Source organism: Podarcis gaigeae (genome assembly GCF_964106915.1).
Source record: "Podarcis gaigeae genome assembly, chromosome: 7".
Classification (NCBI taxonomy): Eukaryota; Metazoa; Chordata; class Lepidosauria; order Squamata; family Lacertidae; genus Podarcis; species Podarcis gaigeae.
The window spans coordinates 40,937,397-40,953,925 of record NC_139683.1 but is presented as its reverse complement, the minus strand read 5'-3'; the positions used below and the strand labels follow the sequence as shown (position 1 = coordinate 40,953,925).

The 16,529-nt window shown below is 39.5% G+C and overlaps 1 protein-coding gene across 2 annotated transcripts; it reads left to right on the top strand.

Annotated features, from left to right (window-relative positions):
• Nucleotides 1-794: 794 nt before the first annotated feature.
• On the top strand, nt 795-16,139 carry UBE2V2 (ubiquitin conjugating enzyme E2 V2). Of its 2 annotated transcripts, none has more exons than XM_083748820.1 (4): nt 795-922; nt 7,660-7,805; nt 12,977-13,102; nt 15,263-16,139. In XM_083748820.1, exons 1-4 carry the CDS (start codon nt 907-909, stop codon nt 15,407-15,409), a joined length of 435 nt encoding a protein of 144 aa, XP_083604946.1. In that variant the 5' UTR covers nt 795-906; the 3' UTR covers nt 15,410-16,139. The 2 variants fall into 2 exon arrangements, with proteins under 2 accessions (XP_083604946.1, XP_083604947.1); XM_083748821.1 differs by lacking the exon at nt 795-922 and adding an exon at nt 7,154-7,262.
• Nucleotides 16,140-16,529: the final 390 nt, after the last annotated feature.

Genomic DNA, 16,529 nt, shown 5'->3' with positions numbered 1-16,529 from the left:
ACAGTATTTGGAGCAACAGAGATACTTTTTACTTGTATGTATCTGTATATATCTGCATCTGCAAAAGCCTACAAGCTGTATAACTCTACATCTAGAACCGTTTTACTGAGCCTTATCTTCTGCCATACAGTGGTACCTCGGGTTAAGTACTTAATTTGTTCCAGAGGTCCGTACTTAACCTGAAACTGTTCTTAACCTGAAGCACCACTTTAGCTAATGGGGCCTCCTGCTGCTGCCATGCCGCCGGAGCACAATTTCTGTTTTCATCCTGAAGCAAAGTTCTTAACCTGAAGCACTATTTCTGGGTTAGCAGAGTCTGTAACCTGAAGCGTATGTAACCTGAGGTACTACTGTAGTAAAGTATTTGAATCTTAAGCTGCTTCTGTGTGGTGACTGGTACTGTGAGCAACTATCACTGCGTGTGCATTTCATATCAGTTTCCCACATTTAATACACCAAACCAGCCACTGTAGGTTAAAGTTTTATTCGACTACAGCTCCATCATCCCTGTCTATTGGACATACTGGCTGGGGCTGATGGGAGTTGGAGTCCTTCACCACCTGGAGGCCACCCCATTGGCTACCTCCGCAAACTCCGTAATTAACCCTTTCGCAGCCTCACTTCCCGACACCAGAACGACAAGTGCCCTGGAGGGCTCTCTTCTCCTGTCAGTTGCTTCGCGTAGCCGCCTCCCTACATCCCTCCCTCTCCATCCACCCCGGTCAGTCGGTATTTTCCCTTCCCTTATCTGCAGCCGCCTTAGCCGCCACCCTCTCGACGCGCAGAAGCAGCAAACGCCAGCGCGAGGCGGGGCTAGTTTCCAGGAAGTGACGTAGGGCGCAAGGCAGAAGTCACGTGCTCGGCGCCCGTGTGTTTCCTGGCTGGTGGGGGAGGGGTTTGGACAAGATGGCCGGATCCACAGGTCTGTGTTGAGAGGAAGGCGGGGGGCGCCTTGGAAGGGCTGGCGGGGGGCTTTCGCCGCGGAGGGAGGTTCTCTCCCTAGAGACCCCGGTGGCGGGTCTCCGGCGCGGCTCATTCCTTGGAGAGCGGTCGGCGCCAGCGCAGCCGGGCCAAGGTTCCGGCGCCGGCGGGAGAGGAGGGCGGGGAGGCCGCGGGGGTTGGCGCTGGGGCCGGAGTCTTCCTCTTGGTGCTGCAAGGGATGCGGGGAGGAGACGCCTGCGGGGCTGGCAGAGGCAGGCGGTGCAGCCGGGAGGTGGGGAGGCCGAGGCAGCTTTCCGCTCCTGGGGTCGGTTTTTGTTCAGGGGAAGGTGGAATTCGGGGTCTTCGGACCTCCTTCTCACGCTCGGTTCGGGTTTGGATGAGAGGAAATGTGGCGTTTCTTGAGTCTCTCTTCCGCCCTCCCCCCGCAACGTAATACTGATAAATATTCCCCCTCTCTTCGAAAACGAAGCCGACCCCAGTGGCATTTAGGTGGCTTTTAATATCGCCGATTTCTAAGTGCAGGCATTGCTGGTTGCTGAGGGTAGGACAGATACGTTCAACAAAAACACACACAAAGTGTGTATGGGGGCGTGTAATTAAGTTCTGTCTTGGTCTTTTTGCTGATGAGGTCCGTTGTCAATCTTGAGTATGAATTTTTGTTACTGGCACGCTTCCTTCCTTTCCCATCTTGTCGAAGTATTTCCTGCAAAACTCCAGAAGGAAATTTGGTTTTGCTGGTCACCAGTTAGCGATGAGCTTTGAGGCTTTGTATTGAATTTACTTTCTGTTTATTTTAATCGTATTGCTGAGGCAGTAGGCTAAGGGAAACCAAAACCTTTAATACTTTGACTTTACAGTTCCCGTTTTCCTGACTTTCTCTTTCTTTTCCTCCCTACATCCCCTTTCATCCCAATCCCATTTCTTGCCTTTTTTGTATACTGCCCACTTTTCAGCATCCCCACTTTCCTAATTCCCCGCACCCTTCTTCCCACTTTCAGTTTATTCTAGTTCCTACCACAGCTTTTCAATACTATGTCTCAATTCTCCCCACTTCTCATAAAATGGTAGAAATGCAAATGTTTATCAGTCTTCCAGTTCATGCGGTTATTGGTGAAGTGGAAATATTGCAGCTGGGTAGTGCTTATGAATGAGGGTTGGCAGTTATTCAAAATTAATGTGAAGTAAAATCCATAACTTATACTATGGATTATGTTACAAAGTTCATTTGAGATTTAAACATGTCAAATTATTATGGCATGTTGTCCTTGAAGTCTGTTGTTAATCATAGATGGTGTTACCAAAGAATTTTACTTGAAAATAATAACCTTTAATAACTCTTTAATAACCTGGGTCTACTTGCTTGAACTGTAATTATCTTCCTTTTCATCATTGGCAATATGTTTCGCACCTGGATCTTTCACAGCACTGATAGGTACTGAATTTGAAAGGGTATTTAAATAATTTTGACTTTGTGTTCCTGTATTCCAGCCTTTTATTTAAACACCGTTAATAGGTGATTGTTTTTCTAACTGTGGTTGGTACCTTGTGCTGAATAAACTGTAAATAATTTTAACCTGGAAGCTGTGCATATTGTTCAATTATCTTGAAAAGGCATTTTCTTTCAGATTCACAACATGTATATCTATTAGTCTAATTATTTTTAATTGTGTTACAGCCACATAGGAATTAGCCAAATAAAGCCATACATTAATAAAAATTAAAACTTCTTAATAATATCAAACCCACCCATAGCCCTGTTTTAACATTTGTCACAAAATACCTTCATAAGTCAGGCTTGATGGGGGATGGGTGGGGTTTCAAACATAGTGGGGGAACACTTGCTTGATTGATCTTAATATTCTGTGATGGGACACAGAATACAAGCTGCTAAGACAGTCGGTCCCAAACCATTTAGTGGTTTAAAGATCAAAACCAGTTCTACTGGGAAATACATTGTACATACATATGGCTCTCTGTGGAGCAGGTTGCTATGCACAGATCTGGTTAATATTACAACTCACTTTTTCAACTTTATATGTTGTGCTTTCCCAATAATCATGAAATCTGGATTTAAAAGTATTGTTAGCATGAACATAATTGCTGTTTTGCATTGAAGTTCTTGAGTGACAATCAAAATATAGGATGTCGTATTGGGTCCCATGATGATCTCCAGTTACCTGTATTTGTGCCAACGCAGAAAAAACAAAATAAGCAGTACAGTATTTCTATGTCCAGACATATGACTGCTTGGCTGTTTTTACTCGTTTAATAAATGCAGTCAACAATACATCCACAGTATTTTAAATAGCAGCTCATTTCAGTTATTTTTTACTGATGAAATACAAAACATAAACTGATACATACATAATTTATTTTTTCCATTAAACATTTACAACTTATTTATAACAAAACTATTCAGAATTTTGCCAGAGTTTGCTGCAATTCAGGCCAGAATTTTGTTTTTAGCAGCATGTCTTTCCATGAAAACTAGGGTGTTGTAGGATAGTCTCTGGGCATCACTGACATGCCTTTCTTAATTTATCCATGAATCATAAACTGCCTTGCATAGCTCCCATCAAACTTCATACAAAAACAGTTTCCAAGCTGTGTTCTCTTAAGGGAACCGTAAGCTTCTGCAGCAAATGTAAACAGCTAATGAGAGTTCATTTCATACTCTCATTATGAATCTGCCTCTGGGCGAGGAAAAGCTCCTTTCAAAGATAACACTCAGCACAGAAAATCCACTAATTTGGGGTTATTATTTTAATTTACTAAATCTTTATTGGCACATTTTTGAAGCAAAAGGAAGAACAAGCAATATAGGTCCTCTGCATGGAGAAGATGGAGAAATGCTATAGGGTCACAGAGAGAAGGCAGAATTGCTTAACACCTGCTTTGCCTCTGTCTTCACCCAAAAGGAAAGCAATGACCAAGCCGGTGATAACAGAATAAACAATGCAAGGAGGGAGCTGCAGCTCAAGATAGGAAAAGAGTGGCAAGGGAACACTTAGTTACTAAATGAATTCAAATCTCCAGTGCTTGATGGGCTGCACTCAAGGGTACTAAAAGAGCTTGCAGATGTGATCTCCAAGTCTCTGCCTATAATAATTGAGAAATTTGTAGAACAGGTGAGGTCTCTGCAGATTCTCCCCATCTTCAAAAATGTGAGAAAAGAAGACCTGGTATATACATAGCAGTAAAGGGTTGGTCTGTGAGAATTTAAGAAATAGTGTTTTGATTACAAAGACTTTGCATGGGTTTCTATAAACAAGTCATGCCAGACAGAGTTAAAAGTGTGGTTGATCATGAGAATGATGGGGGCATAGTGTATCTTGTTTTCAGTAGGCTTTTGACATAGTGCCCCATAATATTCTTGCAGGGAAGTTGGTGGATTGTGGACTGGATTGGGTGACTGTTAGGTGGATTTGTAGCTGGTTGACTGAGTGAACCCAAATAGTTCCTCATCTTGGGGAAAAAGTGAAAAGTGGGATGCAGCAGCATTATTCAGTGTCTTTATAAATGACTTGGATGAAGGAATTGAGGGGATGCTCATCAAATTTGTAGACGACACCAAACTGGGATGGGTAGCTGCAGAAGACAGAATCAGGACTCAAGATAATCTTAACAGATTAGAGAACTGGGCCAAAACTAACAAAATGAACTTCAACAGGGAAAAATGCTATGTTCTACAATTAGGCAGCAAGAACCAGCTGCACAAATATAAGATACGGGAGTCCTGGCTTGCCAGTAGTGCATGTGAAATAGATGACAAACTTAATAGGAATCCACAGTGTGATGCAGCAGCAAAAGAAGTATAGTGGCCAGATCAAGGGAAATCACAATATCACACTATTTTGCTTTGGTCAGACCACACCTAGAATACCATGGCCAGTTCTGGGTGCCAGATTTAAGAAGGATATTGACAAACTGGTAGGTGGACAAAGTAGGGCAACCAAGATTACCACAGGTCTGGAAACTAAGCCATATGAGGAATGGTTGAGGGAGTTGGGCATGTTTAGCCTGGAAAAGAGGAGACTGAGAGGAGAGATGATGGGCATCTTCACATATTGAAAGGGATACCACATGGAAGATGGGGGCAAACTTGTTTTCTCCTGCTCTGGAGGGTAGGACCTGAACCAATGGCTTCAAGTTACAAGAAGAGGGATTCTGACAAAACACCAAGAAGAACTTTCTGACAGTAAGAGCTTTTTGACAGTACAACAGACTACCTTGAAAGGTGGTATACTCCCCTTCCTTGGAAGTTTTTGAGCAAAAGTTGTATGGCCACCTGTCATGGATGCTTTAGTTGAGATTCCTGCATTGCAGGGTATTGGACTGGATTACCCTTGGGGTACCTTCCACTCTATAATTCTATGTTTTCATTATGCACATGGATATAATATTTAATGCTGCAGTTAGGGGAGGTAATTATTGGTCCAAAAGGGGGGTATTTTTGTAGTCAACTGAGCATGTAGCTAATCATGCAGAAAGAAATGCTTCTGGCCTTTCTCAGATGCTAAATGTAGTTTTGCATGTTTAGAAATATCTGTTCTTCTTTGTACAATAACACCGTACAGAATGTGAGTCTGAGGCTGCACAGCAATACATACAAATGTTTTGTGTATTATCCAAATGTTCACCGTTTGGTAATGGTAGTGACAAAGCTACACCATGTGAGCAATTTTAAAATTTAATCTGCAATACATTGCTGTATTGTGAGGGGTTCTAATTCAAAAACTGTTTTCCATGGCAACCATTGGGCATTCTTAACCTTAGTTGGAAACTATAGCAGGGCACTTATGGAAAGGAGATATTTTGGTGTGTAAGGGGAAACTGCTTATTGGCTAGTGTAAAGCATGTTTTTGGTTGTTTGTATGCTCAAGCTGATTTTAGTCATATGTCCTGGAGTGAGTGCATAGGGAATTACTGCTTTGCTTATAGTGGGGCAAATCCTGGTTTATTTAACTTCCCTATTTCTTTTAAAGCCAAATATATTTGTAGTCCTGCTTGAAGCAGAGTGCGGTGGGGAAGCTTTTACTCTTAAGAATGAAAAATGGCCAGTAATGGTGATAACCTTCCCATGGTTAGGATTTCTTGCTCTGTTTTTTTTGTAATTATAAAAGGCAACCACTTTATTGGAATCTACAGTGTATTCCTTTACCGGTTGTGTGATATCACAGTATGGCATAGGTCAACTCATTATCTCCCATTGCTGTATTTCAGCATAATGAATACACATTTAGATCTCCAGCATCTTTGGTATTTAGAAGTCTTGAAGATATTATCTGTTAAAATCCCTTAGCACTTTTCTCTCCCAAAATAGCCACCTGAGCATGCTTGTGGTCAAAGCAACTTAGGGCAGGCATTGCATGCTTGCATAATTGTTTGACCTATGCAAGGGATCAGATATGTACAAACCTGCTTTAGTAACCTGATACAGTCGTTTGAGCTGCCAGTACAGTTTGTGGATTTGGATCATATTTTGAAATGCATCCTTTTATTTGTAGGAAAATGGTGTATTGTGAATTTGCTTCTCTAATCCTTTTCATACAACCAGTCCTCCGTGAGAAATGAATGCTTTCCTGTATTCTTATTTTTGTTATGAAATGGGAAGTAACTGATTTTTACTCTGAACTGTTGTTTAGTTAGACAATTGCAAAGAGCAATATTTCTTAAATGCCTTCTAGTTCTGAAGTTCATCTCAATTAGAATTTGTGTGCACAATATTCTTATTTAATATGCAGTATGTGTGACTAGGACCAGTTCAAATGATGATATTGGCTTTATAATAAAAGATAACGAACAATATCATTGATTTTCTGTAAATTGTTGTGAGACATATAGTGAAAAGCAGGATTAAGTGCTAAACAAACAAGTCCATACCCCATGCACTGAGCCCCTTTGTTCATCCCTTTGCAATGTAAGCAATCAAACCAGGAAGCACCTAATGAACCATAGTGCCCTCGGAAACTAGGCTTACGAGCTTTGGAACAAGCTAAGACAGTTAACCCACTTAAAGTATGGTTTAATATTCTAGCTTGTTTCAAATGTGGTGACCATAATTTTTTGGGTTTGCTTATGCTGCAGAGGGAGGAGCAAATAAGCTGAGTGTTTGGGCAAAGACTCATATTTATTACTACTATAATAATTATTATATATTTATTTATATCCCACCTTTTCCTCTAATGGTACTCAAGATGACTTACAGCTAAAAATAAGAGCCGCTTATTTCATCTTAAACTGATAAAAGATTGTCTGAATGTAACCAGTATTCCACAGAGAAGTAATGACTGAGTAGTCCTTACTGTTGTAACGCTGAGGTAACTGTCATATATTAAAACTTACTTTCTGAAGCAGAAAATGGATGAACTAAATGGTGAAAATTATGGCTGTATATGACTTCCAGATATGAAATTTGATAATTTAATTTAGACTGTCACTTTTAAAAAAAAGACCCATAAGAAAATCAAATCTGCAAATATGATGTTGCTGAGGAATTTAAGATTCCAAGTTGTATGATACATCATAAGTGGAAATAAGTTTGTTTTTCACATTGATTGCAATTTAATATGTATACCAGTAAAATGTGTTATACGCATAAATTCTCAGGTGTGGATTTTTTAGTTGGCTCAACCAGGCTTTCATGCTAAGACGTGACAAGAGATCAGCTGTGATTTTGAACATTGCTATTTACATTGCTTTACTTTTTTCAAATAGTTAAAGTCCCTCGTAATTTTCGCTTGTTGGAAGAACTTGAAGAAGGTCAGAAAGGAGTAGGAGATGGTACAGTAAGCTGGGGCCTCGAAGATGACGAAGACATGACACTTACAAGGTGGACGGGCATGATTATTGGACCACCAAGGGTCAGTACTATAAGTTAAATCTTCATTTAGTGGAACTTTTCAGACATTTGCAATGCATGGTTGTTAGCTATGGGTTATGCTATGGGGTGAATCAACTAAGTCAAAGAGTAGACTCATCAATTTCAGTGGATTATTCTGAGTAACTTAATTGGATTCAGCCCAAAGATTGATGAATATCAGAATTCAATTAGGAATCTTATAAGCTATAACAGAAGTTAGCCCTATAGCTAGCCTTGCTTTTTCACAATTGGTAACAATCGTAGAAAGGTGTGGAATAGTTTCTTATAGGCCCAGGTCAATATGGGGGCCACATAATTGTAACATTAAGGATAATGGTAATTTTTTTACATTTTATTGAATACTATCAAATCTGTATTTAGATGACAGTGTCTCATGGTGACTTCTGCTCAAGTTGAAGTGTTCCAAATGCATATTCAGTAGTATGCAATTGTGGCCCAGCACAGATGCATATTTCTGTTGTGTGCATTCAAACAACACATTGATGATATTAGCTATCCCTCATTAAACAACAATTTCAGCTCTGCCAAGAAACAGTTTGGACCTTTAGAAACATGAGATGTTCTATTTTGGTTTTTAACTTATAATATACCACTTCAGTGTGTGCCTGTTAGTCACACTGAGCTTATGGCACCAAATATTCTCCCTTCCTTTAGTTTTATGTGTGCTTGTGTGTGCAGGCATAACAAACAAAGTAACTTGATGTGGATGGTGACAATTGACATGGCTATCCAGTGTACACAGAGTTCTGTGGCCTCCCCCTCCTTTCCCTTTAAGACCTGCATGTTGGCAGCAGAGCCTGGTATCATGCTAGTCACATCTCATTTGTTTTGTATTCTAACCCCAGGATCTACTCCCAACAGCTTAGTGTGAAAGAGATTCAGCCATTAATAAAGAACCAAGTATGCCCTAATGACATTCTGAACCTTTCAAATTTGTTTTCAGTACTGGAACTGAACTGAGCTCAGTTTTTAACACAAGTCCGTGCCTGATTAGATTTCAGCAGCCTACTGTAGGTGGGAAAAGTATTTTTATTTTATGCTGTTAGGAGGCAGAAGCCTTTTCCTATCTATTGCAAATTAGCCTGGTCTACCTTCTCTCCACCCCTTCCATAAGCCAACAATCTGCTCTGGCTTTCCCTTTGAACCTTGGCTTGAGAAGGTTGGAGTAGCAGCAACATCTGGATCACTTCAGGATACTGTGGCTTTTTGGCTTGGCTGCTCTTGCCATGCACTCCAAAGGCAGCCCCTACCCTTGCATTACCCCAGACAAAATTAGTCGTTGAAAATCAGGTATCTGCATATTGTATGGCTGACATATTGCTAAAATATAATATAATATAATTAATAATATAATATAATATAATATAATATAATATAATAGGAGTATTCTGGGCATCCAGGAATTGGACAGAAATGTAATTGCTTTCTGCCCATAGGCAAAGTTAACATTGATTGTATTTCTTTGCCGCTTTACATTCAAATGAATCGCTTACAAACAAATGAAGTGGCTTACAAACAATAAATATCAATAACATAATAGAGCATAATAGAACAACAGAAGTACATCATAAATCATATAAAATAATTAACCAATCTACCATTACAGTCTATAAAACACTATTAACAAAGCAGCAACTAAAAAATAAGGTAAACATCACAATTACCAGCAAAAGTCATATGATTAACAAATCAATATGTCATTTATAATTTATAAATTAGCCTGGTCTACCTTCTGAACTTAAGCACTGTTAAGTTCATACACAGACTCTCCACACCCCTATGACTCATAGTATTGCATTCTATTCAGTTCATTAAAATAAACACAATGCCTGTTGCTAAGCCAGCTCAGCTAGATACTTCACTTGATGGGGTTTTCGGTTAGTGAGCCATGGTGCAGACGGTGGTTTTTTGGACCTACCACTGGTGGTAAGGCGGAAGTTGGCTTTGGGTAGCCCACCCAGGCACCTTTAGTAAGAAAATGGGTTAGATTACCTGACTGGTTCAGCCATTTGGTATGAATGGTAGCCTTGAAAATAGGGTTATGCCTGCAGTAACTTGTTTTACTGGCTTCCGTGATTCTAGCATAGAGTATATACCAAGTTTTCTGGATAGCAAAGAATAGGGTTAGAAAAACTTAATCTCCAGACTTCGCACAGTTACACATAAAATTGTATGATCTGCCACGATTTTCAGACATAGCTAGATGCCAAGCTTTCTCTTGTAGATTCAACCTGCATTATACTTTGGCCAAATGTGTGTCTTTTTATTTTTTATTAATCTGCCAGTTTTGCAAACAGAGGGCTTCTTCACTTGTGTTTTTCCTTAGGATGTTCTTATCTTCTGGCACTTGGACTTCATTTTCTTCAGTTCCTGGGGAATTGGAGTGAACTTTTCTCCCTTCACCCTCATATAGTTTTCAGTGCATATGTGTGTTTCTAGGTAGCACGGGGGGGGGGGGGGAATACCCAAGGAATAAAATACAAGAAATCATGGGAACATTGGTAGGAAGAGGTCATGGTGAACTGCAAATTTGGAGGAAGCTGCTATAAGCCAAGAGTAAAATTCTGACCAAAGATAGAGAGGATTTGGTACTAATATTAGGACTGGTTTCCTTTTATTTTAGTTTTGAATATCATTCATAAAATTAGCAGCATTGTTGTGGAGCATCAATCACTGTTTCTGCTTCAGCATCACACATACTGAATGTCTTAAAGTTAGTATCAATTTGAATTTGTTTTGATCCCATTTTACTGTAGTTGCATAAATTATATGTAGAGACTGAGAGCAGCTAGGGCAAGGCAATTCTAGTTCTGTTTCCCCAAAACTGACCTGTCAATGTGCTTACTTAAACATCTTTGACACAGTAGTCAAAGCTTAGGCAAATCTGTCTTTTCTGAGAAAAGGGGATCCCAGCAATGATAGGATTTGAGGGTGTTCTGGTCAGTGTAGTGGAAGGAATAGTAAATATTCCTGGAACTCAGTCTAAATCTAGCTAAATGGTAAGAAGCAGTCTGAGTAAGTGATGAGAAATTATATACTAAAATTCTGTGGGCAGCTTCTGTCTTCTCTGAAGATGAAGGGATACGGCATCTATGGGATAGGGAAAGGTTTTAATTTAGTTAGTTTGGATGGTCACTGAGCACTGAGCCCAGTAGGTTTTTGAACAGCGATAGTGAATCTCGGGCCCTCCAAGACTCTCTGGACCTTGGAACCCTCCCTCGTCCACATCCCTCACCAACACTTCTTGTGTGCTTCTGAAATGCTGTTGCCTGAGGGGGGGGGATGTATGTTTGAATTCTGATAATGGCTCTTGCTTGCCTGGATAGAGGTTGGTGTTTGGGTGTGTAGAAAGCTGACTTTTGCATGGCTGAAATGTAATCTACTGAAAGGGGTAATGAGTCACAGCCACTGCTCTGCTGACTTTTGCCTACGTTCCCACTCAGTTTTGGATCTGGCTGCATGCACCACTGACATGTTGCCTGCCTCCCAAGGTTGCCCATGAGAGAATGTGGCCTTCATGGAGAGAGAGGTTCTCCACCCCAATGTAGAACATTCATGAAGGGAATTCTCAAATCTATATAATCACTCCACCCTCCCCGCCAAAAAACACTATATGCGGTTTCATTTAAAATAGTTCTGTGTCACCTTCCTTCTGCGAAGCCTTCAAGGTGACCTATAAAAATTCAAATGCAACCATAATAGAACCCACAACAAAATTACCATTTATGAATTATACCCAGTTGTGCCTGCCTATGTGTGGAATGCTTGCCCAGCAGGACTTCCTCATTCTTCCATTCCTCCTGCAGCCTCTCACACTTCCATTTCGCTGCTGCTGCTGCTGCTGCTGCTGCTGCTTGTTTCAGTTTTTAAGCAATCAAGATGAAATTGCACTGTCTGATTACTAGAGTGACCCCTGGTCACAATTTTCCCAGATTAATTTGATATGCATATTTGTTCGGAGTGTTCAGTAATTTGAGTGCTTCATTCACACTGAGATCCGAATGAGTCATAAGGTAGTTTTGACAATACCATATAGTACACAATTCAGATTCTTCAGTAACTAATAAACTAGAACGTAATTTTAATTTTAATGATAAGCCACTTTACTCAGTGAAATAATAAAAGAGTTAAATATTGTTTTTAGGGCTGACAGGTGTTGTGAAGGAACCAACATTGTATTTCAGATCAGGGAGATGCCTTGAGTGGGGTCGTTGTGAACTAGGTATGTATGTACAGGCCCAGGATCCACAAGGCTACTGCAACACGTGGAAAGTAGGAGGAGATAGTTTCTCATATGTGTAAGGGAAGAAGCTTTTTAATTGCACGGGTGATGTTTTTTGGAAGGTCTTTCCACTATTATGGGTATTGGACTTCTTTACTCAAGCACAGTTCAGTTCGGAAAGCAAGCGTGATTACCTTCCTCTTTATCTCAGCAACTACTAGATGCAGAAGCCTATCCTAAGTTCTGTCACTTCCTTCTTCTCAATTTTGGTTTGTTGCAAAGTTCTGTTTGAGGTTATTGGTTGCCTTCTGCCACCTTTCTTCTGTGTTTACATGTATATATTTCTCACAGTTTCTCTATTAAAAATGGATCCTTTGAATGATGGTGGCATTGAGGTTGGCTGTTTTGTGAGTATTAAGGGGAAGATACATCTAGGTTTTTCATTTTATAAAAATCTTTGAGCAAGAAACCTGAAATAATAGTTACCAAGTGAAGGGGAAAAATCTGTCATGAAATGATAGCACCAGTTTCTTCTTTCTAAGCCTTAGTTAAGCTGAAACTCCTTTGTTGCTTTATAATTATAAGATACTTATTTGTCCCAATTCTGCTAGTGTTACGTACGTATCTCTAGATGGCTGGAGAACTGGGGGTATATACAAGCCATGTTCTTCAGCTAGTCTGCATGCATGGAGCCCTTCAAAAAATATTAAAATTTCACCAGTCACCTGTTAGGAGAAAGCAGGAAGCTGAATTCACCTGCTACCCCTCTTTCCTGCCAAACAGCTGGTCAGCAGAGTCTTACCAATTTTGAAACAGCTCTGCACACGATCCTTGAGATGGGGATGACTGACTTTGTTTTAATATTGTTATTTGGAATGCTTTTAGCTTTCAGTATGATTAATTCTTTTTTTCCCTCCTCTGTTTACTAGACAAATTATGAAAACAGAATATACAGCTTGAAAGTAGAGTGTGGGCCTAAATATCCAGAAGCACCTCCAACAGTTAGATTCGTAACTAAAATTAATATGAATGGAATAAATAATTCCAATGGAATGGTAAGATGGAATGCAAGATGATCAAGCCAGTTTATTTTTTGCAGAAAAGCTGTTAAGGATTCTGTTTCTTTTTTAATCTCCCAAGGTTGTATGTTCATCTGCTCTTATATGCCCTCAAATAACACATTAATTTGTAAATTGTGCTGTCATATGTGTTGGTGGTACCTATGGAGAAGGGGTTGCATCCACATTTAGTCATTTTTAGACTAAAATGAAATTAGTGAAACTTAAGTTTGTCATGATTAGTTTGCCCCATTGATTTCAGTGGGGTTTATTCTGACCAAGTCTGGATCCATACCAAAGTTATAAAGTCACAGTAAAAACAAGAGCCTTAATCAATTTTATGTGGTGTGAAATAGTTAAAGGAATGGAAAGCAATTTTTAAAAATTGTGACTGCCAACATTATCAACTTCTTACATTAGTAAACATTTTGTGTATAGGAACGTGCCAAAGCCACAAATCTCTTTGTGTAGGAGATTCATCTAGGAAATGTGTAATGTTTGGCATGCCCTTGGGTCCATATATTATAATTTTACAATTGGAGCCGTAATTTGGAGTACTGAAAATTAAAGGAAATCTATTCATCAATTATAGTTTGCCTTTACTGTCATGTTAAATAATTAAATTTTACAAACTTAGTCCTTTTAGCTCCCGTTTTTCTATTATGATCAGTCCAAAGCTGCAGAAGTTGCCCAGTGAAAATGACTCTGAGTCTCTCTCAGTCAAGTACAGGAATAAATTTAAAGCAACAGCACATCTGTGGTCTCTGCTTGCTCCGTATCAGTTGTGTTGGTTCCCCCCCCAGTTGAGTAGGCCATTGATTTCAGTGTAATGGACTGAAAATCCATTAAATGGGAGCTGTAGACTTGCAAGTAGGTTGCTGATTTGTGAGTGAACAGTCAGGTAAAAACTGATGAATCCCAAACAAACTTAAAGTTATATTGGAATTTTGTTAGGAAGAACTGTGACCTAGCTCTAAAATATTCTGTATAGATCAGGGGTGGCTAACATTTTTTGGGGTGTGTGTTTCATCCAAGGTTTACATTTGCGCTTGGCCAACACTCTGGAGGCTGAATGTCAGCAGGTGGTGTGGCTGCTCACACTCACACATGCATGCACAAATGTACAGGGCCCACTGTTCCTGTGGGTCTGATTCGTGCCATCTGATTGAGAAAGGGCTCTCTTGCCCCTTCCCTGCTCATCAGATGATTGAGACTACTGTGAGACTGCTGGGGTGGGCAGAGAGGTTTATCCATCCTCTGCAGCCCTTTGTCACATTTATTTTTATTTTTAATTAGGGACTTGGCTGTGTGGGGGACAGCGACAGAAATTTACTTGGTGGCCAGTGGCTAGCCACCCTCAATACAGACCCTCTATGGAATGCCCTATAGTATAAAAATTCATTGTGGAAGTTCTGTGAGATCTTGACTATTGTATATCCCAGACCTATAAACACATTTTCTCAGGTTGCTTTTTTCCCCCATGGCCTTTAGGGATTTCATACATTCTTTACTTATTAAAGAAATAGTATTCTTTATTACCTTGCTGATTCATCACAATAGTTTCTGTTTTATATTCCAGCAGCTGCAAGTGTATATTCTAAGTTCCTTGAATTGTATCCAAACTCAAATTATTCATAAGAGACAGAATAGTTGGCCTGTTTTTTAAAGGATGAATTAATAGAGAGGTTAAATCGCTGCCGCACTATCCAATAATTAATTAGTTGATGCATGCTGACATTTACATGTTTCTGTTGACTATGTTGCTAAGTTAAAATGGTCAGTTTTTACTAACCTATCCATGAGATATGACAAAACATTATTTTCACCTGCCTTCCTCCTCTTGAACTGTTTAACAGGAGATGCCATATGTTTTGAAAACTTTCCCTGAATAGCTATAAAAACTAAAAAATCTTCAAAAGGAGCCACAAATTCTCATCCTTGACATTTGTATCCATAGTGGTTTATGATGAGTCACAGTGATAATTAAGGCCTCATTCCTACCACTTCTGTACTAGTGCAGCTAGTGTTAGCACAAGACCATAGGAACAGGTGGCTGGTGTTTAGGTTGTCTGAAAACTCAATGCAAGCATGCTACTACAGTTATGGAATTGGTTATTTTATGTGCCTTACTTAAATGTACACTTTCTTTCCTTACAGGTGGATGCGCGAAGCATACCAGTGTTAGCAAAATGGCAAAATTCTTATAGCATTAAAGTTGTACTTCAAGAGCTAAGGCGTCTAATGATGTCCAAAGAAAATATGAAGCTTCCACAACCTCCAGAAGGACAAACTTATAACAATTAATTTTAGCTGAATCCCAAACTTGTCTTAAACAACTTCTACTTATGTTTAATGTCTTGATTCAATCTCACAATGCAAACCACCCACACATTAAGAGTTTCTGCTGGTGTACGTGATCTGGACATTTGAAAGAATATATATATATGTATATGTATGCCCCATATGTTTTCAGGCACAATCAGAGAAAAAAAAAGGCAGCACAATTATTTTTCCTCTTTACCAAGGCACTATAATTTTAAGCATAAACCTGAAGTAGCCTAAAATTGGAGCTCCGGTGTTTCAAGACGAAAGCATGACAGGAAGTGTCAGGTTGCTGTGGAATAATGTTTCAGAAAACTTTTTCTCAAGAAGAAAAAATACAAATGGCATGCTTTATCCATCTTGCTTTAGTAAAAGAGCTGCAGATAAAATTGTTTCAGTAGCAGGTACTGCAAATACCATTGCTCAACTTGTTTAATTTTTGCAAAGGTGTGGGTGCTGACTGCTAGTAGTGTCACAGAATACGGTCAGGATTGTTTTGATACTTGTATTTATAAAATGGGGAAATGATTTTCTTTTAAGCGGCTCCTGTGTGTTACATGTAATGGACATTGCAAATATTTGTTTACAGTCTTTGTTCTAATAAACCATGCATTTAAGTTTTAGTGAAGCAAAACAAAAAAGGAAAATAGGTGTATGGATATGTGATTGAGAATAAAATTAGTCTTCAAATGTAAATAAAATGTGGAAAGTATTTGAGGCTGTGCTTATCTCTCTGTTTAAGTTGTGCCAGTAGTACCTTGCAGCACTAAGAGGTCAGATGTTGCTCCCAATCTATGGCAGTGTTCCACTCACTTATTTTATATCTTGGGCTGTTGAAGTGATTTCAGCCAAGCCAGATCCTTAGTCTAGGCACAAGTTAGGTTCTACATGTGTAATACTTTTTAAGACAAAACACAAAATATTGACGACCGAGTGGAAACCTAGTTGTAACTTTACTGCTTTCATAACTGCTCATGCCCATGTGTCGCATATTATTGCGATGCTTTATTGCTTTTTTAAAAAGCAGGTTTGCTATTAAAAATGATGGGTTATATTCCACAGTGTCACTCAGGTTGACACTACAACTTCTGTTAGTTGAATG

Coding starts and splice junctions, on each gene's coding strand:
- UBE2V2 (XM_083748820.1), top strand. Junction 7,806..12,976: donor TGATTATTGGACCACCAAGG/GTCAGTACTATA, acceptor TCTGTTTACTAG/ACAAATTATGAAAACAGAAT. Junction 13,103..15,262: donor TAAATAATTCCAATGGAATG/GTAAGATGGAAT, acceptor CTTTCCTTACAG/GTGGATGCGCGAAGCATACC.